General features: G+C 47.7%; 2 protein-coding genes and 1 non-coding gene across 3 annotated transcripts in view; all 3 read left to right on the top strand.

The window, feature by feature from the left end:
• The first annotated feature begins 3,959 nt into the window (after positions 1-3,959).
• Positions 3,960-19,295, top strand: xkrx (XK related X-linked). Its single transcript, NM_001292553.1, is given in 6 exon segments — positions 3,960-4,286; positions 15,480-15,817; positions 16,232-16,246; positions 16,249-16,490; positions 16,817-17,803; positions 19,207-19,295. Coding segments are annotated over 4 exon segments (1,305 nt in total). The 5' UTR covers positions 3,960-4,286; positions 15,480-15,506; the 3' UTR covers positions 17,554-17,803; positions 19,207-19,295.
• trnad-auc lies at positions 10,552-10,623 on the top strand. The gene has a single exon. It is a non-coding gene; the product is annotated as a tRNA-Asp (tRNA).
• Positions 19,296-22,591: 3,296 nt separating the features above from the next.
• drp2 (dystrophin related protein 2) overlaps positions 22,592-23,921 on the top strand; it is a 108,948-nt gene continuing 107,618 nt past the window's right edge. The window contains exon 1 of the mRNA XM_042340788.1: positions 22,592-22,828. The gene's annotated coding sequence lies outside the window, so the exon portion shown is untranslated. The remainder of the gene's footprint in view (positions 22,829-23,921) is intronic.

Here is a 23,921-nt window from a genome sequence, read left to right on the forward strand (position 1 = left end):
TGAATTAGCTCTATATTTTGTGGACAAAACGCAGCAGCCAATTGCGCACAGCAATGTCCCACAAACAGTCGTGGATTGAAGTGACCAATTTATTATTATTATTATTTTTTGAAAAAATTATTACCTCCGGAAAAGCGATCGGCCAATTAACTTAACAACCGGGGTGCTACTTACTGTTTGGTAAACAGAGGCGTGTGGAGTAAGGAAACTTGCCCAACTTTTCGCCCTGCCAGGGATTGAACCCAGGTCTCTCGCTTGTGAGGTGAGTGCTCTAATACTGAACCATAGGACTCCACTGATGTTGCTGTACGATTAGCATTCTTCTGAAAAGGCAAATAGGATCTCAGTTTCTCATCCGAAGGAAAGCACTTCCAACAAAACAGCGCTCCCCCTCCCATACTGCAGAATAAACCTTGAGCTCAGACTCCCAATGTAGGGTGTGAACAACAGCAACAATTACATTTACATGGCGCCTTTCACGTTGGGAGGATGTCCCAAAGCGCTGGACAGTCAGGGATCTACTACGTTGCATAAGTGTAGTAGCTGTGTAGAGCACATCGTGGCTCTAAGTGGAGACATTGAAGTCTGTTTGCGATGGCTGTGATGGGGAGATTAAGCTCCCGGTGTAAAGAGACCATTTCTGCAACATTTATTCCTGGCCTGGGGTCAATCTTGGGTTTAAAGGGTTAATGCCGTGAGCTATTCTGAAGGCATCATTATTTACCAGTGGAACTCTGTGGAAAGTTGGTCAGAAGCCTGGAAACTTAAACTTGGTCAGTAAGTGTCTCTCTGTTACCCTGATGTTAAGGGAGAGGCTCAGTTCCTGGTATAACCAATGGGCCAGTGCTGCGCTACCAAAGTCACTGCAGGACAGGGGAGGATCAGCTCCCAGCAGCGTCTTCAGGAGCGGGGACAAGGCATTGGATAGAACTAACAATCAGAGGCCAGAAGCTATCTTACTCCCGTTTAAAATAAAAGTACACAAGTCAATTCACTTTACAGTATATCCTGTGAAGGCTTTAAGACGTCTCAATGACATGATAAGGTGCCATATCAAATGCAAGGATTATTATTATTATTATTATATCCTGACTAGGAATATCTACGAGAAGCAATGAATACTTCTGCTGCTTCCCACCCCCTCCCCCCACACAAACTCACATGCATATACACACACGTGCACACTCCCAATGCACGAAGCTCTACGTGATTTATAAAGAATCTAAACACAAGTAATTGGATACCTGGAAACCTGTTTAAACTCAAAGTGTGTGAGTCAGCGTTTACACTGTATTCAGTGGGTTAATTACAGGGAGTAAGCGCATTGGAGCTGCAGTTGTGTGCCTCAGTGCTATTTATGTACTGGATGTTCAGTGTGCTTTCTGCTGGTTCTTAGTTCAAACCAAACCTTTCTATGTTTGGATGTAATGAATAAGAAGTATGTAAATCCCATAGCCGTCATCTCCACTGACACTGGGTCTTAGTGTCAGCAATGTTTGTGTGAGACACATGGGAGCTGTTGTGCTTTCAACCCTTGACAGCAAAGCACAAACATGACTTATTAAAAGTAAAAAAAAATGCACTTTTATAGTACTTTACCCTAATCGTGTTGACTTGTCTCAAATTGCTTCAAGTAATTACTGTCAAGCGTGGTGACTGTTTTTATAGAAAAATACAGCAGACAGTAGTTTGCTACTGTTTGACACCCCCTTACCCCCATTGTCACTTTTATTATTAATAATAATAATGCTTGCAATTTGATATAGCGCCTTATCAAGTCATTGAGATGCCTCGAAGCAGTTCACAGAACATATTGTATTCACAGAATATAATGTCGGTTTGACTGTGTATTTGTGTGCCGTTGGACCTGTTTTATATATCGTGTGTAACAAACCAAAAGCGCTCTATCAAATGCAAGAATTATTATTATTATCCCAGAGTCTTTCTAACCTGCTCCCTCCCCTCATTCAAGGTCTGTCTCAAAACTATCCGTTTGACTGCGCTTTCAGTCATCTTTCCCTCCCCCCCACCCCCCAGCTATTGAGCTGTAATAGTGAAATGGTATTAAATGGGCTAAAGGGCCTTCTGCATCCGATCCTCTCCTGAGATGCTGTGAACTTTATCATTGTTTATGTTGCAATCCAATTTGTTGATCGAGAGAGGGATGGGAGTGCCAAGGTGGGCTGATCAGAATCAGGGCAACTGAGAAATTCCTGGTGGTTGCATGACTGAGCAAGGCTGAATGTGGCCAGTCAGATCGTTGCTCTCACTGAAAGCCTGGCGTGATACAGCAAGCCCGAGACACCGTGGTTACTTGACTGAAACATTCCTCCGTCTTGATCTCCCATCATGTGGTAGATCGCTTCAGAACTGAGCAAAGGCATTAGCTTGTCTTCGGGAGGTGGGGGCTTTATGTCTACTAGTGTTATATCTAATAACATGTAATATACTGTATATGTTATTATATATAACATAAATGCCACTGCCTCCCCTGCCTCCTTCAAGGCTCATCTCAAGACTTTCCTGCTTGACCATGCCCGGGACTGTCCAGCGCCTCGGGATGTCCTTTCCGAAGTAAAAGGCGCCACATAAATGCAATTTTGTGGTTGCTGTTTGCTTTCCAGGGCAGTGACTGGAATGTTTGAGGGTTTTGTGTACCTGTGGTGCTCCCTCCCTCGCTGGTGCGTATCCACGCCACTCGGTAGCATTCACATGCTCCTTCACTTTTCCCAAATCACTTATCAGCTGGTTAGTTAGAACAAAGCCACTCCCTGGCGGCTCACATGTGTAATCTAAAGGTCAAAGAGGTTTTGAAACAAAGACACTTACAAATACTTGTGTAACTCGGTCCCAGTTCCTGCACAAAACCAGGGCATGAAGTCATATTCAAAGCAAGTCGGGTACCTTAGAGAGTGCAAGAGAAGCATTGAGCAGAAATTAAAAAGGTTCGTTCTGGGATGTTACATTTCTGGAGTCCTGTAGCTCAGTGGTTACAGCACTCATCTCACAAACAAGAAGACCCGGGTTCAATTCCCAGGGTGAGCAAAACCTTAGGCAAGTTTCCCTATACCTCTGTTCACCTAGTAGTAGCTAGGAACCTGGTTGTTAGTCGATTGGAGGATCACTTTCTGGGGGGTAACAAGCCCTTCAAGCCCTTCAAAAAAATATTTGATCCTCAATCCACGACTGTTTGTGGTTTGTGAGGTGAGCTACAGGACTGTGGTTTGCGAGGCGAAGGGTTGAACCCTTCAGCTATAGGACTGTGGTTTGCGTGGTGAGGGATCGAATCCCTCAGCTACAGGACTGTGGCTTGTGAGGTGAGGGGTCGAACCCCTGAGCTACAGGGACTGTGACTTGCGAGGCGAGGGGTCTAACCCCTGAGCTACAGGGACTGTGAAACAGCTTATTACATTTTCTGCAATATCTTACCACACATGATCTAATGCCTACAGTTAGTAACTTCCTGGCGGTTGTTAAGTTGACGCAGTGGCGAGAGAGAGAGTGTGAGAGAGAGGAAACGCAAATTGGTTTGCACACCCTCCATGGAGAAAGTAGTTGGCTGGTGTACAAATGGCAGGCGTTAGGAATAAAAGCAGAGGTCACTAGGAACACTCAACAGGTCAGGCAGCATCTATGGAGAGGAAAGTGAGTCAACGTTTCAGATCTTCTTTGTCATCTCTCTCTCTCTTCATAGATGCTGCCTGACCTGCTGAATGTTTCTAGTGACTTCTGTTCTTATTTCAGATTGCCAGCAACTTCAGTAATTTGCCTTTCGATAGGCTTTAAGCGCGGTTGAGAGTTGGATGCCCTTAAAAACCAAGTTGCATGTCGGATTTCCTTAACACCTGCTTTAGTAAATCAATTCAAATTGGGCCGGTGTTTAAAGCCTGTCACTGCAATGGGTTAGTCCAGCCCTGAACACCAGGAAGCAGGCTTTTCTGATCAGTTTTACTTGCTAAGAGTTTACCGAGCTCAAAGACACCCAGTGCAGCACTCTACTCTCCTCCACACATTCTTATTTTTTATCAGCAAACAGCTGTCAGCAAAGTTCCTCTGTTTTGCAAAGTTTTAGCAACTTTTCTGAAACTTTTTCTCTCTCCCCCACTCCTCCACCCAGAAGGTTCAAGTTGCAAAGAGAGTTGATCTGAAAGCTACAAAGGAGAGAGCGAGAGAGACATAGAGGGCGTTTTATGGTCTCCTGCAAACTCTGTTGGTTTCTCTTTCTCAGCCTCAGTCACTCATTCTTTGCAATGATGAGACAGAAATCGACATAACACCAGGAACGTGTAAGTTTCACCAGCCTTGTGAGTACGTGTGTGTGTGTGTGTGTTTTGGGGTGATGGGGAAAAGAGAGAGAGAAGGAGTTTTTTAAAATAATATTTTGTAGTATATTATGCATTGGCTCACAAAATACAGTGACTACTTTACTGTATATTCTGTGATATTCCTTCTCACTCCCTTCGTCTCGCTCCGCCCTTCCCATTTTCAGGTCTCCGCTGAAGACCTTTTTTTTCGACCGCGTCTTTGGTTACTTTCCACCCCCTACCCCTGGCTCGGACCCCCCCACCCCCACACGCCCCATGGTCCCAGGATCCGTTACTATGATGTGCTCTGAGACGTCGTCCGGCGTGGAGGGCGCTATATAAATCCAAGTTGTTGTTATTGTTGTTCAAATGCTTTGAGATGTCTGAACGACGTGATAAGGCTCTATATCAAATGTAAGGATTATTTGCTCCTGACGTGAAAGATACCAAACTGTACATAAATATAAATTTTGTATTGTGAATAGATATTCTAACTAACCCTGTACTGTATTCTAATTTTATCAAATTCATCACTTAAATTTCCACAGCTGCCCCTCCTCTTCCTCAAACTCACACCCCACCCCCCCAAAAAAAGGCAAATCATTGTCAATAACTAAGCAATACGTAGAGAGTTGTACGGTGATGTTTTAAGAGAGGAAGTGTATATTTTTTGTATTTCCTATAAATATATAATGAGGCTCATCAGTGCTGTACAGTGTCTGTGAAGTACGGTGGTGAAAATGTAAAAAAAATTGTGCTGTAAATGTAAATATCTCTTCTTGTGTACGTGTGTGTGTTCATAAATAACTATAATGATTCTTGTGATCGTTGTGTTGTAACTGTCAGAGGTGTTTCCCTGATGGAAGCTGTATTGGTGGAGTGTGTAAAGGTGTGTGTGTGGGTGTGGGAAAGGGGCGGAAATAAGTGGATCAAGAGAGAGAGGCAAGCTAGAGGGCTCCGTGTTAGTCACCTCTATAATCCCTCTCCCACCGCCCCGCAGTTTGGGCTTTTTGAAAGGGATAATATGTCGTGTGGGGATTATGCCACAGTAAATTTCTCAGTTGAATGTCGACAAGACTGAGGGTCTTCTAGAATTTCATAGAATATACAGCATAGAAACAGGCTATTTGGCCCAACTGGTCTATGCCCCAGTTTATGCTCCACATGAGCCTCCCCCTGCCCTTCCTCAAGTAAACCTATCAGCATAACCTTCTATTCCTTTCTCCCTCATGTGCTTATCTAGCTTCCCCTTAAATGTATCTATGCTATTCGCCTCAACTCCTCTTTGTGGTAACAAGTTCCACATTCCCACCACTCTTTGGGTAAAGAAGTTTCTTCTGACTTCCCTGTTTGATTTATTGGTGACTTTAATGTTTCTGGCCCCTGGATTTGGTCTCCCTCAGAAGTGGAAGCATCTTCTCTATGTCTGCGCTATCAAAATCTTTCATAATTTTAAAGATCTCTATTAGGTCACCCCTCACCCTTTTCTTTTCAAGAGAAGACTCCAAGCTTGTTCAACGTTTTCTGATCGGTATAACTCTGCAGTTCCGGTATCATCCTCGTAAATCTCCTGTACATCTTCTCTAGTGCCTCTATATCCTTTTCTGCTTGGCTCCCATCAGCACCTCCTTCTTGGATTGAACTGGTTCTACGGTGACATGTTTGGCAATGGAATGTCAGAATCGAGCCAGGTCTCTGTGGTGCTCTTGGTAGTCCGGATCCTGAGCCGGGTGGGTCTGCAGTATTCCAGGGCACTGCTGATGACAACACAGCCTCACTCATTGAGCGAGAGTGCGCATTCCATCCCAACAATCTGCCTCTGGGATTTCCATGTGTAGGTGGGATGCCTGGAATTCTCAGTTTGGTTTGGATATTTTTAATGTATGAGTTTCCACATGAGTCAGACACCCGGCTGCTGACCAAAAAAAAGGCGCTGACAGCATCACTATTCATGGATGTACTCTCCACCTCACGGGGCCAGAACAGAACTAGTGTCTTGTTTGACCCTCAACTGTCCTTTAAACCCCACATCTGTGCCATGACCCATTCTGCCTTACACCATCTCCCGCAACATTGCCCATCTCCACCATTATCTCTCCCCTCAGGCTGCTGAAACCCTCATCCATGGGCTCATTACGTCCAGACTTGACTATGCTAACTCCCTGCTCACTGGACTTCCCAACTCCTCCCTCCATAAGATGCAGATATTCAGAACTCTGCAGCTCGTGTCCTCTCCTGGTCCAGGCTCCGTGACCCTATCATCCCCATTCTCACCCGACTCCACTGGTTCCCCATCCTCCAGAGGATCGAGTTCAAAATCCTCGTGTTTGCTTTCAAAGCCCTTCACGGTCTTGCTCCTCATTACCTGTGTAACTTAATAAAATGGTACCAACCTGTCTGCTCCCTTGGACACCTTGGGACATCTCCTGATGTGAAAGGCACTGTACAGATGCAGCTTGTTGTTGTTTGTTGTTGTGGTAATATGGAAGTGACGTGCACTGAATATAGAAAGCAGAGTTAGCAGCATTTGCCCAGCACGGAGGCTATAATAAGAGGCTAAATTCTTATCCTGAGCGATTCAATGACATTAGCAATGCAGCAGCCTTGACCCAGCTGGTCAGTATCGGGAGTATAATAATATAATAATACTTGCATTGGTATAGTGCCTTATCATGAAGGAAAGACATCTCAAAGCAGTTCAAAACATTTACTGTGAAGTGTAGTGACTGTGTCCAGTCTCCTGGACGAGGGCCAACTTTCTTCAATTCAATGTCAGCAAGACCAAGGCTCTCCTGATTGGCTCGCGTCAGCGCCTCCGCACCTCGGGCGCCGGCAGCATCAGCCTCCACGTCTGCACACTCAACCTCACTAAGCCAGTCAGTTGACCCTCAACTGTCCTTTCTCCCCCACATCTGCGCCATGACTGGCACTGCCTACCACCACCTCCGCAACATTGCCAGACTCCGCCACTGCCGCACCCCTCAGGCTGCCCAAACCCTCACCCACGCATTCGTCACATCAAGGCTCGATTATGGGAACTCCCTCCTAATCGGCCTTCCCAACTCTTCCCTTCACAAACTGCAGATCATCCAAAATTCTGCAGCTCATGTACTCTCGCGCACCAGGCTCCGTGATCCCATCACTCCCACCCTCGCCCGACTCCACTGACTCCCCATCCCCCAGAGGATCGAGTTCAACATCCTCATCTTCACCTTTAAGGCCATCCATGACCTTGCCCTCTCCTACCTCTCTGACCTGCTGACTCCCTACCAACCTGCCCACTCCCTCCGTTCATCAGGCTCCGGCTGCTCCATGTCTTCCACCCGACCTGCCCTACCATCGGTGGCCGGGCTTTCAGCCTCTCTGCCCCCACACTCTGGAACTCCATCCCACGGTCCCTTCGCCTCGCTTCCTCCCTCGCCTCCTTCAAGGCCGGTCTCAAGACCCTTCTCTTCAATCGTGCCTTTGGTCTCCCTCCCACCTCTCTGCCTTCCCTCCACCACCCCTCCCCCATGCTCGGGCCCCAACATTTGACTGTTCAGTGCTTTGGGATGTCCTCCCAACGTGAAAGGCTCTCTATAAATGTAATTTTGTTGCTGTTGTTGTGTCTAAAGTCTATGGGAATTTGGCAGCACAAATGCACCCAGTAATGTTCCACAAACAGCCGTGGAGTGAGTGACCAATTTTTATTTGGGGAATTTGTTGGCCAGGACAGCGGGAGAGAGAAACTCCCTTCTCTTTTCAAATTGTGCCATGGGTTCTTTAACATCCGCCCGAACAGGCTGATGGGACCTCGACCTGTAAGGAAACTTTGTATGTATTATTTAACTAATGATGAAGTCGTCTGCACAAACTTTGGATGTTAAACAATTGTTTCCTTTGCGCTAGTTTATTGTATAATTTGTTTATCCTTCATGACAGTTCGTCTACAAATCCCTTCACTCCCTGGCACCTCCCTACCTTTCCGACCTGCTTTCTCCCCATTCTGCTATCTGCTGCCTCCATCCTGCTCATCCCTTGCCTCCTCTGCTCCACCATCGGCGGCCATGCTTTCAGCCGCTGCGCCCCAAAACCTTAGACCTCTCAGTAACAGGCAAGCGCTCTGTGTGAAGGGCTTCATATAAGTTGTTGTTTTTGTTCCACAGCCAATGATTGTACAAAGAGAAAAGATCCACTAGATAACGGAACAAGCAAGTTTTCAAGAACTAATAACAATAATCATCCTTGCATTTGATACACTACCTTATCATTTTGTTGAGACTCCTCAAAGCGCTTCACAGAATACACTGTTAAGTGCAGTGACTGTGTATTTTGGGCGAAATACGGCAGTCAATTGTACACAGCAGTGTCTTACAAACAGTCGTGGTTGAGTGACCGAGCTATTGATCAGTCACCATACCTCCTGGGAGGGCAGCTGCGAGTCAGTCAGATCTGCATCTCGCCACTGACTAAAATACCTCAAATCTCAATCACTTTTGTGTATGTATTAGTAGGTTTCCCACCACAGGAATTCTCCCAACCTTCAGACAGCAGAGTGGGGGTGATTCACATTCCTGTCCCAGTTCTGTTCCTTGTACAATAACAAGATAACAAGTGCACCAGATGTACTTTCACACATCAGTACCTTATTTACACTCACTTTCACACGAGCATCCATCTTATTTAAATTTCCTTAAAGACTCATTAAAAGGATGACACTGACACAATGCAGCACTTGTTCAGCTTTACATTGGAGTACCAGACAGTCTGATCAAAGTCTTCACGTAGGGCTTGAACTCATCACGTTCTGATTCAGTGGTGAAAGTGCTACTGCCTGAGTCAGGCTGGCACTTGGTAATGTGCAAAATAGCATTGTCTCTACCTGTCCTTCCATTATCCCACATCCATCTTCCCGCTCACGTCGTGGTAGTTTGTGGGACCTTGTCGTAGAGGAGGCTTTACTGTGTCGGTAACCCGTGCTGTAGTTGACCCGGGAGTGCTGGATTGACAGCTTTACTCCTGTATCACTCAAACCTGCAGTAACCGTGCTCTGGTGCCCTCTGGAGCAGAGCTCACAAGCTTGAGGAGGGTTCTGCAATCCTGTAAAATACTACAAGTTACACACACACATACCAATGAGCCTCCAACAAGCTGCTCCCCGCACCCCAAACATTTGCACGAGTCTAGGGAAGACCGTGTTCGATCGATGGTGTATTGACCTTTTTTTTTCTTGATCGAATATTTTGGGATTTGTGGCATAAATTGAGTACATCAAGAAATATTCAAGTAAGAAAATTTATTTTGTTGGCCGACCGTAAAGATTGTCCACCACTGATGTAGGATAAAATATTGGAGCGCTTCACAGTGTGGATTTATTGGATTTATATCTGGTTGGATATAAGAAGCTGGTTAGGTAATTCACATGTTCGGTTTAGTCCTGCCATTGGGCATCGTGGGAGGTGGTTGGGGCACAGATTAGCAGTAGAGTTTGCAGATATATTGACGTTCATTTTATTTTTAATCAATTGTATTCTGCAAGCAGCTGGTTTATTCATGTGAAGTTATTTTTACGTGTACACATATGCACATTCTTGCTACTTTTTTGTGTGCTGGTATTACAGTTCTAATAATATTAATCCTTGCATTTGATACAGCGCTTTTTGCGTCAGGAGGATGTCTCAAAGAGCTTCATTGGTGAGCACAATTAATGTGTATTTTCTAGGCTGTAGGATAGCCTTTTAAGAAGTGAATGGCAATTCAGAAAGAGCCAATGAGATAAAGAGAGGAAGTAAAAAAAAGAAAATGGGAGTGTGGTTAAATGGATGTGATTATAATTAGCAGATTGCAATGTTCTGTGTAAATATTAACCAAACTTACAAACACACCTGGACTTTGGATTGAGAATCATTACATAGGCAAACAGGACAGTCAACTTGTGCACTACAATGTCTCCCAAGTCTTGGCTCTCACCCAATTCCGGAAAGTACTAGGCGCAGGTTGGCGAGAGCCGAGAGAGAGAGAGAGACAGAGAGTGTGCATTCCATTCAAACAATCTTTCTCTGGGATTTCCATGTGTAGTTGGGATACATGGAATTCTCAAAACACAAAATACTGCAGATGCTGGAAATCTGAAACAAAAACAGAGAGAGCCGGGAAAACTCAGCAGGTCAGGCAGCATCTATGGAGAGAGGAAAGTGAGTCAACGTTTCGGGTCCACGACCTTTCGTCAGAACAGAGCAGTTATCACAATGTACACTCAGTCTTGTGGAGTCCTGTAGCTCAGTGGTTAGAGCACTCGCCTATCAAGCGAGAGACCTGGGTTTGATTCCCGACAGGGCGAAAGCTTGGCCAAGTTTCCTTACTCCACAGACATGATAATAATCTCTCAAGAAAAAAAACAATAATAAATTGGTCACGACTGTTTGTGGGGACGCCACTGTGTGCGATTTGGCTGCTGCATTTCGTCCACAAATATACAGTCAATTCACTTTACAATCTATTCTGTGAAGCGCTTTGAGACGTCTCGAAGACGTGAAACGCGCTATATCAAATGCAAGGATTATTATTATTATTATAACTGGGGCATGTTGGGAGGGAGAGGTTTCTAAGGACAAGTTGAAGGGGGGGAGGCAGGACAAGGAAGACAAAGAAGACAAAAAAAGAAGACAAAGGAGAGAATGTGTTAGTTGATGGGTTAAAGAGATGATAGTGGCATAAAACAAAAGGTTGGGGGTGAAACAAAACTGTAGAGAAGAGGTGTTAATAGTGCAGAACAGGCAACACCGCAGAGAGACGAAGGGTGTCTGGGGTGATGATTGTAATGGTAACAGAAAAAGTGGGATGTGAGTGAGCCGGGGGGGAGTGAGCTGTTATGGTCTGAAGTGGCTGAAATCGATATTGAGGCCAAAGGGCTGTAGGGTCCCTAACAGATAGATAAGATGCTGTTCCTCGAGCTTTCGCTGTGGATCATTGGAATAGTGTAGGAGACCATGGATGGAGATGTCAGACTGTGAATGGGAGTATAGAACAGCGTAGGAGTTGCTCGATTTCTCGATAGCTGTCTCGATTTTCTAAAATGTAACTCGTCACAGTCTGACCTCTCCATCCATGGTATCCTACGCTGTTCCAATGATCCAGTAGAGTTATCATTACAATCATCACCCCAGACACCGTTCGCCTTCTCTGGTGTGTTGCCTGTTCTGCACTATTAACACCCCTTCGTTCATCAGGCTCCGGCCTGCTCCATGTCTCCCGCCCGACCCACCCAACCATTGGTGGCCGGGCTTTCAGCCTCTCTGCCCTGACACTCTGGAACTCCATCCCACGGTCCCTTCGCCTCGTTTTCCTCCCTCGCCTCCTTCAACGCCGGTCTAAAGACCCTTCTCTTCGACCGTGCCTTTGGTCTCCCTCCCACCTCTCTGCCTTCCCTCACTCCTACACCACCCCTCCCCCATGCTCGGGCCAGACAGCTGACTGTTCAGCGCTTTGGGACGTCCTCCTGACGTGAATGGTGCTCTGTAAATGTAGTGTTGTTGTTGTTGTTGTAGGGTGACCATATTCTGTAAACCAAACCCGGAGAAACACACACAAAAAAATGGAACTCGCCACAATTGCTGATGCTGTCAGTTACTGGAGAAGCATGCTGGATTAATGGCCCTGCTTCTCTGATGAGTGTCTCTATTTTAGGATGTTATTGTTTTGTCTCAGTTTGTTGCTGGACTCGAGATGGGGCAAATTTGGCCCCAGGTACACAATATCTCACCCGGGTATTTGGCTTTCTTGTTGGCTCAGTAGTTCAGCAGTCAAATGCATCACATGGTGCGCATATCACACAAACGTACAGTAATAATAATACTTGGGTGTGATATTGCACCTTTTCGTGTTGTCGAGACATCTCATGATATACTGGAAAGTGGATTGGCTGGGTATTTTGTGGGCAAAACGGGGCAGCCAGTTGCGCACAGCAATGTGGAGTCCTGTAGCTCAGTGGTTAGAGCACTCACTTTGCAAGTGAGAGACCTGAGTTCAATTCCAGGCAGAGGGCGAAACCTCGGGCAAGTTTCCTTACTCCACACAGAGCCTAATAATAATCCCTCCAAAACCAAAGCAATAATAAATTGGTCATTTTCAATCCACGACTGTTTGTGGGACATTGCTGTGCGCAATTGGCTGCCGCGTTCGCCCACAAATATACAGTCAATTCAATTTACAGTATATTCTGTGAAGCGCTTTGGGACGTCCTCCCGACGTGAAAAGCGCTATAACAAATGCAAGGATTATTATTATTATAAACAGCCGCGGAGTGAGTGACCAATTTTTATATGGTGGATTGTTAGTCAGGACACCGGGAGAGAGAAACTCGCTTCTCTTTCGAAAGCTTGCGCTTACTGGAATGGAACAGAGTTCATCCGAAAGGACGTCAGAATGTTTGTTCCTGGTGGGGAGGGGGTGGGAGTGTGTGGCTGAGCACTTAGAAGCTGCTTGAGAATAACTGTCTCGATTTTCTAAAATGCAACTCGTGCTATTTAATGGTGATTTTTGATCACTGAATCCAAGACTGTGGGGCACTGCTGTGCGCCATTGACTGCCGTGTTTCACCCACAAAATACACAGTAACTCCACGTAACTGAAACTCTTTGAGACGTTTCGATGATCTGATTAAGGAATCTAAAAGGCAAGGATTATTATTTAACTGGAGTGAAAGGTAATGCTGGTCTCCATGGCCAGCCTGTGGTGTCTGATCTGTCGGAGTTTCTGGGTAAACCATGGAACAGCAGATTGGACACCCAAAATAGCACAAGTGCGACTATCTGCAATGTTCACCGGTTCCCTCAGCTCTGACTGGGCAATAAGTGAGGAAACTCTGTAAGCAACGTTCGGCCTGGACACACACTGACAGCTCAAAGTACAGCAAAAGGAATAACAATATTACTCCTTGCATTTGGTGTAGGGCCTTATCACATTGTGGAGATGTCTCAAAGCGCTTCACAAGATGTACTGTAAAGTGTAGTGACTATTTGTGGGAAAAACACAGCAGCGAATTTGCGCACAGCAGTATCCCCCAAAACAGCTACAGAGTGAGTGACCAATTTTATTTAGGAGATTGTTGGCCAGGACACCGGGAGAGAGAGAAACTCCCTTCTCGTTTTGCATAGCACCTTGGGATCTTTAATGTCCACCTGAACAGGCGACAAGACCTTGGTTTAAAATCTCATCCAAAGGATGTCACCTCTGACAATGCAGCACACCCCAGCATTAGATTGAAGTGTCATCTTAGACTATGTGATTAATGTAATTTTATTTAGAAATGTTAACGTCTCTCCTTGCAGAGCATCCTTACAGGCTGCACGGCACAGAGATACAGGAGCAGATTTGATTAGATCATAATAATAATCTTTGCATTTGATAGAGCGCCTCATTGCGTCTTTGAGACGTCTCGAAGCGCTTCACAGAATATAATGTAAAGTGAATTGACTGTATATTTTGTGGGCGAAACATGGCAACCAATTAATTGCGCACAGCAGTGTCCCGCAAACAGCCATGGATTGGAGTGACCAATTTCTTTTTGAAAGATTTACTACCCACTCCCCTCCCCCCCACCCGGAAAGCAAGCCGTCAATCGACTTACAACTGGGTTCCTACTTACTTACTGCTGGGTAAATAGAGGAGTGTGGAGTAAAGAAACTTGCCGACGGTTTTGCCGCATTCGGGAATAGAAGCGGACCACTTGCTTGTGAAGCGAGTGCTCTAACTATGACGCTACAAGATTCATGGGAGATCTTTTAATCCCAATTCCCCACACCCTGCCCTTCCCAAGTATCTTTGCTGACACTGCAGTGAGGCGTGTGTGATATGCTGCACGAGGAACGCTGACAGGAGACTGCTGACCATAACTCCCTGGTGGCTGTGATGAATAGTGAATGCTTTCTATTTAAAATGCTGGGTGAATGTCTCACACGCTGCTCATTACATTACCTCAGCCCTGCGTTTCCAGCTCACGCTGTCCCTGCACACTGACAAATGTGACAAATCTCCTGGCTGGAATGATTTGAATGGAACGGGCGGACGTGTACCAAAAGCTGGAGCAAATGTATCCAATGTCATGACTCTGGTTCTGCAATGGAAGTGGTTAAGGGATGATCTGTCTGAGGTGTTGACAAGATGGATAGTGGTGACTCATCTCCTGGGTCAGGGATCCAAACCTGACTTTGAAATCGCAGCTCAGATGGTTAGAGGTAAGATCAGGAAATGTTTCCTTACCTCAAGAGTGGTGAGACTGTGGGTGCAATGTCTTGGAGAATCAATTGGCATAGATAATGATAATACTTATAATAATAATCCTCGCATTTGAGATAGTCTCATCACGTTATTGAGACGTCTCAAAGCGCTTCGCAGGATACAATGTAGAGTGGTTGTGCCTGTGAATATTTTGGGGGCGAAACCCAATAGCCAGTTTGCGCACAGCAGTGTCCCATAAACAGCCACGGAGTGAGTGGCCAATCTTTTTGGGGGGATTGTTGGCCAGGACACCAGGAGAGAGAAACTCCCTTCTCTTTTCGAACAGTGCCGTGGGATCTTTTAACGTCCACCTGAACAGGCAGATGGACCTTTTTCCGACAATACAGCTCTCCCTGAGCTCTGCACTGATGTTTAGATACCTGGGAAACGAATTTAAAAGATCTGCTGTGATCTAAGCAACTGGCAGAGAGACTCAACAAGCGGAAAGGTCTCCTGTTCCTATATCGCCAAAGATAAGAGAGAGCGAGAGAGGAGGAAAGAGAGAGCACTGAACTTCATTGGGCATTGAGTTTCCCTTTGCCCACAAAATGCTCCACTTTGCGGTGAATCAGCCACAGCAATAAATGGCATTTGTGTAGTACCTTTCATGTCAGTGGTTGGTGAAGGTTTAGTAGATCACAGAGGTAGGGAGGAGCAAGACCGCGGAAGATGTTAAAGGTGAGGACGAGGATCTTGAACTCGATCCGGTGGGGGGATGGGGAGCCCAGAGAAGCCGAACGAGGATGAGGGCAATTGGCTCGTGAAGCTTAATGCGGGGGCTGATTGGCCTGTGAAGTGCTTTGAGACGTCTCGAAGACGTGATAAGGCTCCATATCAAATGCAAGGATTATTATTGTTGTTATAAACGCCAGGATTATTTTGCAGAGACATGACGGTGATTGGCTTTGTGTTGTGCAGATGAGGGAACCAACAGCGGAGGCTGAGATGGAGAAGCTGGCTGTGGAGGAGAATGGGGGTCCTGAGGCGTCTCTGAACGGTATCCTGCACCGGGCCAAGCTGCACCCCTGTGTCCTCATCTCCACGGCACTGTTTGTGGCAGAGGTAGTCGCTGGTGGGTTTGTGTGCGCCCTGTACAGCCGTCTGGGAGACTCCTTCTGGCTGGCGTTAACCATTAGCTTCATGTTGGTGCCCTCGGTGCTGGTGCAGTTCACACTCATCCTCATCCACCGTGAGTTGGGCAGCGACAGGTCCCTCGTGCTGTTCCTTCATCTGCTCCAGCTCGGACCCCTGGTCAGGTCAGCAGCAGCCGCCGTACACTGTAATCATCATAATCAATAACAATCAATACCAGTAATCAATACTAATAATGCTAATCGTTGTGGGACTCGTTGGGAAGCTCTTCCAAAGAGCTGGCACAGGCACGATAGGCCGAATGGCCTCCTTCTGTGCTGATTCTATTACAGCGCCTTATCACATCTTCAAGATGTCTCAAAGCGTTTCCAGAATACACTGAAGTGAATTGACTGTGTATTTTGTGGGTGAAACGTAGCGGCCAATAGCGCACAGCAGCGTCCCACAAACAGTCATGGATTGAGGCTGTGAAGGGCTTTAAAAGTGAGGAGATGGGCTTGACACGGACCTTGAGGGAGGGGGCAAGACGGAGGGGCTCTGGGATGACCTCTCTCTTTCTCTGGCTGATTCCCTGGCAGGTGTGTGGAGGCGCTGTAGTGGTTTTCCACTCCGGGAAGCAAGAGGAGCCGTACGTCAGCATTGTCCGCAAGAAGAAGCTGCACCACGGGCTGGCCACGGAGTACGAGAAGGAGGTGGACCACTCCACCAGGAAACTCCACATCCACCGCGATGCCTTCCAGAGAGCAGCCGTCATCCAGGCCTTCCTGGGCTCCACCCCCCAACTCATCCTCCAGCTGTACGTCAGCATCGTGGAGAGATACATGCCCACAGCCAGGGGTAAGAGCCTCCTTTCCTCTCCCCACCCCGCCCAGTCTCCCTGCCTCTACCCTGTGTGAGGGGCGCTATATAAATGCAAGTTGTTGTTGATGTCCCACTCCTTCCTTCAAAAGGGAAACTGGCCAAAGCCGCTGAACTGTGACATAATAATAATGATATAATAATCCTTGCATTTTATACAGCGCCTTATCAAGTCTTCTAGACGTCTCAAAGCGCTTCACAGACTATACTGTGACTGTATATGTTTGTGGCCGAAACCTAGGAGGCCAGTTGCGCACAGTGAGCAAACCACCAATCTCTGTGTGTTGTTGTTGTTGTTGTTGCAGTCGCCCTGATGGTCACCTCGCTGCTCTCGGTCACGTACGGCGCCCTCCTGTGTACGCTCCTGGCCGTGCAGATCAAGTACGACGACTGCAAGGTGCGCCTGCGGCCGGCGGGCTACGCGTGCGTGGGGCTGTGGCGGAGCCTGGAGATGGCCACCCGGGTGGCGGTGCTGGTGCTGTTCAGCACTGCGCTGCGGCAGTGGACCTTTGCCGTGCTCTCGGCCGACTTCCTGGCCTTCTTCTCCCTCCCCTGGCTCCGCTTCTGGTGCAGTCGCTCGCCCTTCCCCGAGAACGTGGAGAAGAACTACCAGAGGTTCGGCACCGCGGTGGTCCTGTGCCTGGTCACCGTGCTGTACGCCGGCATCAACGTCTTCTGCTGGTCGGCCTTGCAGCTGGACATCAGCGACCAGGACCTCATCAACAAGCGTCAGCCCTGGGGCCGCATAGCCGTCTACTACACCCTGCGTCTGGCTGAGAACTGCCTGCTCCTCGCCCTCTGGTATGTCTTCAAGACGGACGTGTACGAGTACGCATGCCCCTCGCTCATGGCCGCTCAGCTCCTCCTCGGCTACGGCCTGGCCGTGCTCTTCATGCTCCTCTTCTACCAGTACTGCCACCCCTGCCGCTCCCTCTTCACGCACAACGTGGCCGACTGCCTGGCCTGCTCCTGCTGCCGAGCCCCCACTCGCTGGCAGGGACCCCCTCCGGCCGGCCAGTCCGACCCCGAGACCAACGTGTGATCCGGCTGTGAGGGGGAGCGAGGGCTGGAGGGTGGGGGGAGATTGGGGGGAGAGGGCTGGGGTCAGGGGCTGCGGAGACCTTTGTGTTGTGTTCGTTTGCTCCCCTCTCCCTCTCTCTATCTCTCTCTTTGTGGTGAAAGACATCTAGTTTTAATGATGCAACTAAACAGAGTTTGGAAATGAGGGCTGTGGCTCAAGGCTCCAGAGACCTGGAAGGAGCTAAGTATACTGGGCTGGGGGCTGAGACCAGGCTGGGCCGGTCTGGGCCGAGTTTGGTGTGGCACAGACCAATGGAGAACTGACTGATAACCTCTGCGGACTGTGAAGACTAGAGCAGCTGGTGTAACTGTGCGGGGAGCTGGGGGCGTGGGGTGGGGAAGGGGAAATCGCTCTGAGCCCAGTCTGACTGTTGATTGGGTGGAGAGACCCACGAGGGTTGTGTACCCACTTCAACTCCACACGTGCGACGGTTCTTATAGAATCACTGCTGTACAAATTTGAAATCAAATTAAACACACACACGACAAAACACTGCGGATGCTGGAAATCTGAAATAACAACCGAGATCGCTGGGAACGCTCAGCAGGACAGGACTCTGCAAAAGGTCACCAGACGGAAACGTTGACTCACTTTCCTCTCTCCATAGATGCTGCCTGACCTCCTAAAAAGAATTATAAAAATTCTTCTTTTTCTCTCTCTCTCTCTGTGTGTGATGCAGCCTCGTCACAGATAGATCACTCCAACTAGTCTCCAGTCGGGTGAACCATAGTTTGTAAACCAAATCCAGGGACACATAATATATATATATAAAAATAAAAAATTGAACTCCCCATGAGTGTTGATGGTGCTGGAGAAGCTTGTTGGATTAGTGGCTGTGTTTCTCTGATGAGTGTCTCTGTTTTAGGATTTTATCGTTCTCGCTCAGTTTGTTGCCGAACTCAAAACTGTCCCTGGAACATAGGAACAGGAGGAGGCCATTCAGCCTCTCAGACCTGTTCCTCCACTCTATAGGATCATGGCTGATCTGTACCTCAATTACCTGCATTTACTCCATATCCCTTGATACCCTGACCTGACAAACATCTACCCACCTCAGTGTTGAAAATTTCAGGGTTACCTGGCCTCGGAGAGCCTTAAATTCTGAAGCCATTGACCTCCCCAGCACTCACCTGTGCAGCTGACAATGTGCCAACGTCCTCCCGACGTGAAAGGCGCTCTATAAATGTAATTTTGTGCTGTTGTTGCCAGGGCTCAGCGGTGCCACTGAGCACATCCCCTCTGGTACACGGACTCTGCCTTTACTTTGAGTGTCGCCCCGATCGCCAAGCTCCACCCGTGCCCATGCTACATGCGCCCGCTACTCTCCAGCCTTCACTGGCTCCCGGTTCCCCAGAGTGTCAGCCTCCCTGCAGCTTGCTATCTGTGGAGTCCACCAACACAAAACAGTCACTACACTCGATGGTGATCCTGGCACAGTGGTAGCGCTCTTGCCTCTGAGTCAGAAGGTTGTGAGTTCAACTCCCACATCGGGACTTGGAATCAAATAGTCTAAGGTGATTGCGTATAATGCAGCGCTGGGGGTCCGTTGCATTGTTGGAGGTGCCATCCTTCAGATGAGATGTCCTGTCTCCCTGTTCAGGTGACATTTAAGATCCCGTGGGACTATGCAAAAAGAGAAGGGAGTTTCTCTCTCCCGGTCTCCCGGCCAACAAATCCCCCAAATAAAATTGGTCACTCACTTCATGGCTGTTTGTGGGACATTGCTATGTGCAGCTGGCTGCCGCTTTTCACTACAAAATGCAGTTACTGCACTTTAGAGTGTATCCTGTGAAGCGTTTTGAGATGTCTTTCCCACGTGATAAGGCTCTGTATCAAATCCTATTATTATTATCATTTCTTGTGAAGCTGTTTGAGATGTTTGTTACGGTCGCTGTATTGAATGTGAGGATTATTATTTATTATTATTAAACCTGTGTGAGTGAGGTGAGGTGTGGGGTGACCAGAGCCCCAGTGATCTCATGCGTAACTCTCACAAAATGAGGATTGCGAACCGGACAGTGAAGAGAATGTGGGGAAATGGCGCCGGGGAAGGGTCCGGTACTGCCAGACCCCTCCACCAGAGGGCGCATTGCGTCAACACAACAACAGGCATCGTGGAGCGGCCTTAACAGTGCTTACATTCGATACAGCGGTTCGCGCGTCAGGAGGGCGTCTTAAAGCGCTTCACAGGATTCATTCGCACGTCAGGAGGGCGTCTTAAAGCGCTTCACAGGATTCACTGTAAAGCGTAGTGACTGTGTGTTCTGTGCATAAATGCGGGAGCCAATTTGCGCCCAGCGACGTGGTCCACGACCCTTCGCCAGACTCATTTTCCTCTCTCCATAGATGCTGCCTGACCCGCTGAGTTTTCCCAGCTCTCCTCTCTCTCTCTCTCTCTCCGTTTTTGTTTCAGATTTCCAGGATCCGCAGTGCTGTGTGATTTGTTCCCGTTACCTCCATGTTTTTTTTGCCTACAGTGCACTGACCCAACAACTGAAACATGTGGAAGAATGATGATAATTGTATTGAAGTACTTGATTGTATTCAGTACAAGTGTTTAACTATTCAGATGTCCAGAGGAGCAGAGTGAGGGAGGGAGGGAGGGAGTGCCATCATTTTCATGGCAGATGATGATCCGTAGCCATGTTTGGTGCCATACAGGGTCGGGTGGGGGGTGGGAACAGGACGTTGCGAACACCCTGTATATAACAGCCACTGCAGACCAAACCATCTCGCGTTCACACACGCACACAGGTGTGCAATTAACACTCCCACAGAAAATCATCTCCTGATTTGCACTGAAAGGTTTTATTCTGTGATGTGTCAGTCTGGCTCCGTTGCCACAGCTGGAACTTTGCTTTCAGTCTGGGTTGAACGTTAATAGGATGGGGGTTGCTGCATGTTTTGAGCTAAGGATGAGACTTTAAACTGAAGTCCCGTCTGCCGGCTCAGGTAGATGTCAAAGATCTCACGGCACTATTGGAAAAGAGAAGGGAGTTTCTCCTGGAATCCTGGCTGACGATCCCCCAACTTACATCGGCAATTCAACCACATGGAAGCTTATGGGACTTTGCTGTGTGCCAATTTCTGCAAAAAATATCCACTACATTTGACAATTATTATAAAATTATAAAATAATAATCCTTGCAAAACGCTAGATGTCCCATCGGATAAAACGAGGTGTCAGCCTGACTCAGCTGTTAGCACTCTCGCGTGAGTCAGAGGTGAGAGCGTATTTTTGCATTGCATTTTTTTTTGCAGCTGCATTAGAAATAGCACTTTATCACATCAGGAGGACGTCTCAAAGCGCTTCACAGGATTTACTGTGAAATGAAGTGACTGTGTATTTGTAGGCAAACGCAGCAGCACAATTGCGCACAAACAACCAGGACACAAGTGACTAATATTATTTGGGGGATTGTTGGCCAAGACACCAGGAAAGAGGAACTCCCTTCTCTTTTCGAAAGGTGCCATGTGATCTTTAATATCCACCTGGACAGGCAGATGGGACCTCGGCTTAACATCTCATCCGAAGCGCTGCATTGGATAGTCATCTTAGACAATGTGAGTTCAAGTGCCTGACGTGGGACTTGAACTCACAACCTTCTGACTCATAGGCAAGAGTGCGATCACTGAACCAGGCTACAACATCTATTGACTGCAGCTGCTCAGCACCTAATTGTGGGGCGGTTTAACCTGACTGACAGGTGTAAAGCAGTTTGTCATTGTCGGTTCCCATTTAAGGACCTAATTGGTGTAGAATCTGCAGTGGCCGCCCGGCAAGTGAACCTTTAAATCTTAAAGGGCTGACACCCCCTCCCACACCATGTTTCTGTACAGTCGTCATTGATTAAGGTGCTTTGAAACATTTTGGTGGTGTGATGAGGAGCTGTATCAAAATGCAAGATTATGATAAATTAACCAATGTTGGTGTGAGGACATAAGGAGATGATCAGGCAGACGGAGGTAAGGGCCGCGGCGGATTGTAGTTATATCTTTGTAAAGGGGTTAATTAAGGAGTAGGTCTTTACAAACCTTTTGTTTGAATAAGGAAAAATGCACTTTTTTTTCCCTCCCTGGACTTGGATGTCGGGAGCAAAAGGGATGTGGGACTTCACGTCCCCCCGGCCTCGCCCACCCCGCCTTGGCGGGTGGGCCTTCAGGCACTCTGCCCCCACCCTCTGGAACTCCATTTCACAGTCCCCTAAACCTCGCCCCCTCCTTTGCCTCTTTCAAGGTCCGCCTCAAAACCCTCCTCTTCGACCGTGCCTTCGATCAGCCTCCTTTCCCCCCCTCCCGCCCTCCACCCTCTCTCCCGAACCCCATCTCTGGTCTGAAATACTGACTGTCTAGCATCCTCCTGACATGAAAGGCGCTATACTAATAAACTTCAGAAATTTGAGAGCCTGGATCGTTTCTTGGTCGGGGTGAAACCTTAAACAAGTTTCTTCACTCCACACGCCTCTGTTTCCCTAACAGTAAGGAGGAACACGGTTGTTAGTTGATTAGTCGATCGTTTTCCGGGGGTAATAATCACTCCAACAAAAACAATTTGTCACTCCATCCACGACTGTTTGTGGGACACTGCTGTGCGCAATTGGCTGTCGCGTTTCGCCCACAAGTATACAGTCAATTCACTTTACAGTACATTCTGTCAAGCGCTTTGAGACGTCGAGAAGACGTTAAAAAGCGCCATCTCAAATGCAAGGATTAACAAACGCAAGGACTATGCTCTGTGAGGAGCTTCGAGACGACGTGATAGGGCGCTGGCCGGGTCAAATGCGAGGATTATTATTCTATTATCCCTGTCAAATTTTTGACACAGACACAGGTGAGAGTCGCTCAGAGGCGATGGGATGAAGGGGACCTCTCTCAATGCAGAGCGTTGGTATGAAATCCGGTCCAGAAGTGGGAAAGACTCCAGTGCAGGTCTTGTACATCAAGCCAGGCTTGTGTGTGTGTGTGTGTGTGTTGTGTGTGTGTATGTGTGTGTGTGGGGGTGGGATGTGTGTGTGGATGTGAATGGATCTGTGGCAGATCTGCAGGAAAGCTCCTCATTGAGAGAGAGAGAGAGAGAGAGAGAGGCAGTGATGTACAGGTAGGTAGGAACCAGCCACTGCAACGCCTCCCAGCACATCAAACCAGATACATCTCTGCAGGAGGACAGAGAGGAGGAGAGAGGAGAGAGAGAGGAGAGAGAGAGAGAGAGAGCATCATCGTCTGAGAGAGGAAGAAGGTGAGTGAGAATCTCACTCCCACAGCATCTCCATGTGAGTGGATGACAGGCAGTGATGGGGGAGCTTTAAACCCACTAACACTAGAAGGTCTGAGGTGGGATTTCAGTACAGTGGTTGTATGGGGGTGTGTGGGGTGTGGGGGGTGTTGGGTGTCTTTTACTTGGAAGGGTAAGTACTGTACATTTGTGTGATGGAGGCAGTGGCTATATTCTGCTGTGTTGTGTTATGTAATGTAGTGATGGGATATGATGTGCTGTCTGGTCAGTGTCTCTCACACTGGTCACCTCCTGCCCTGAAATGACAGTCGTTTGTCAGCAAATTGAGGACTTCTACCTCCTGTACCTCTCTCTGCCCTACACCCTGCACTAAGGGTAAGGGGGTCGGTGGCAGTGGTCAGTGAGGGAGAGAAAGGTCCTGTGGGTATCAGGGTACCAGTGTGTTGGGGGAGGAGAGTGTGTTTGGGGGGTATGGGTGGGCATGTGGGTACGGGAGGTGGTGTGGCTGGGGCGTAGTGGGGCATTGGGTACACATGTGGTGTGTGTGTGTGCGTGTCATTCACTAAATGTCACATCTTTTAATACCGGCGTTAAAAGTGTGTGATGACCATTGTGGTATTTTTCGGAGACTTGGGGTGGTGTGGGGGGGGAGGGAGAGTCAGGGAGAGAACCAGTAAAGGTTTACTGGGGCTTCAACTCACAATCTTCTGACTCACGAGGTGAGAGCGCTACCCACTGCACCAGGCTGACCACAACTGCTTATCGCACCCAATCTCCACACCACACCTGGTTTCGCCCACAGAATACACAGTCGATTCACTTTACAGTATATTCTGCAAACCTCTTTGAGACGTCTCGAAGCCGTGATAAGGCGCTGTATCAAATGCAAAGTTTATTATTATTGGAAGTAAGAGGATCGAACACATCAACAATTTACATTTATATACACACAGTGCCTTTCACATCTCAAACGTGCAGCACAGCTAACTCGGAACCTCAGCTGAGGAGGGAAAGGTGACCCACAGTGCGGTGGTGTTTGGAGGTAGTGATTGGGGAGTGGGGAAGGGAGAGACAGAAGATCTCTGGGATGGACCCT

The sequence above is a fragment of the Callorhinchus milii genome, unplaced genomic scaffold (assembly GCF_018977255.1).
Source record: "Callorhinchus milii isolate IMCB2004 unplaced genomic scaffold, IMCB_Cmil_1.0 Scaffold15, whole genome shotgun sequence".
Taxonomy (NCBI): Eukaryota; Metazoa; Chordata; class Chondrichthyes; order Chimaeriformes; family Callorhinchidae; genus Callorhinchus; species Callorhinchus milii.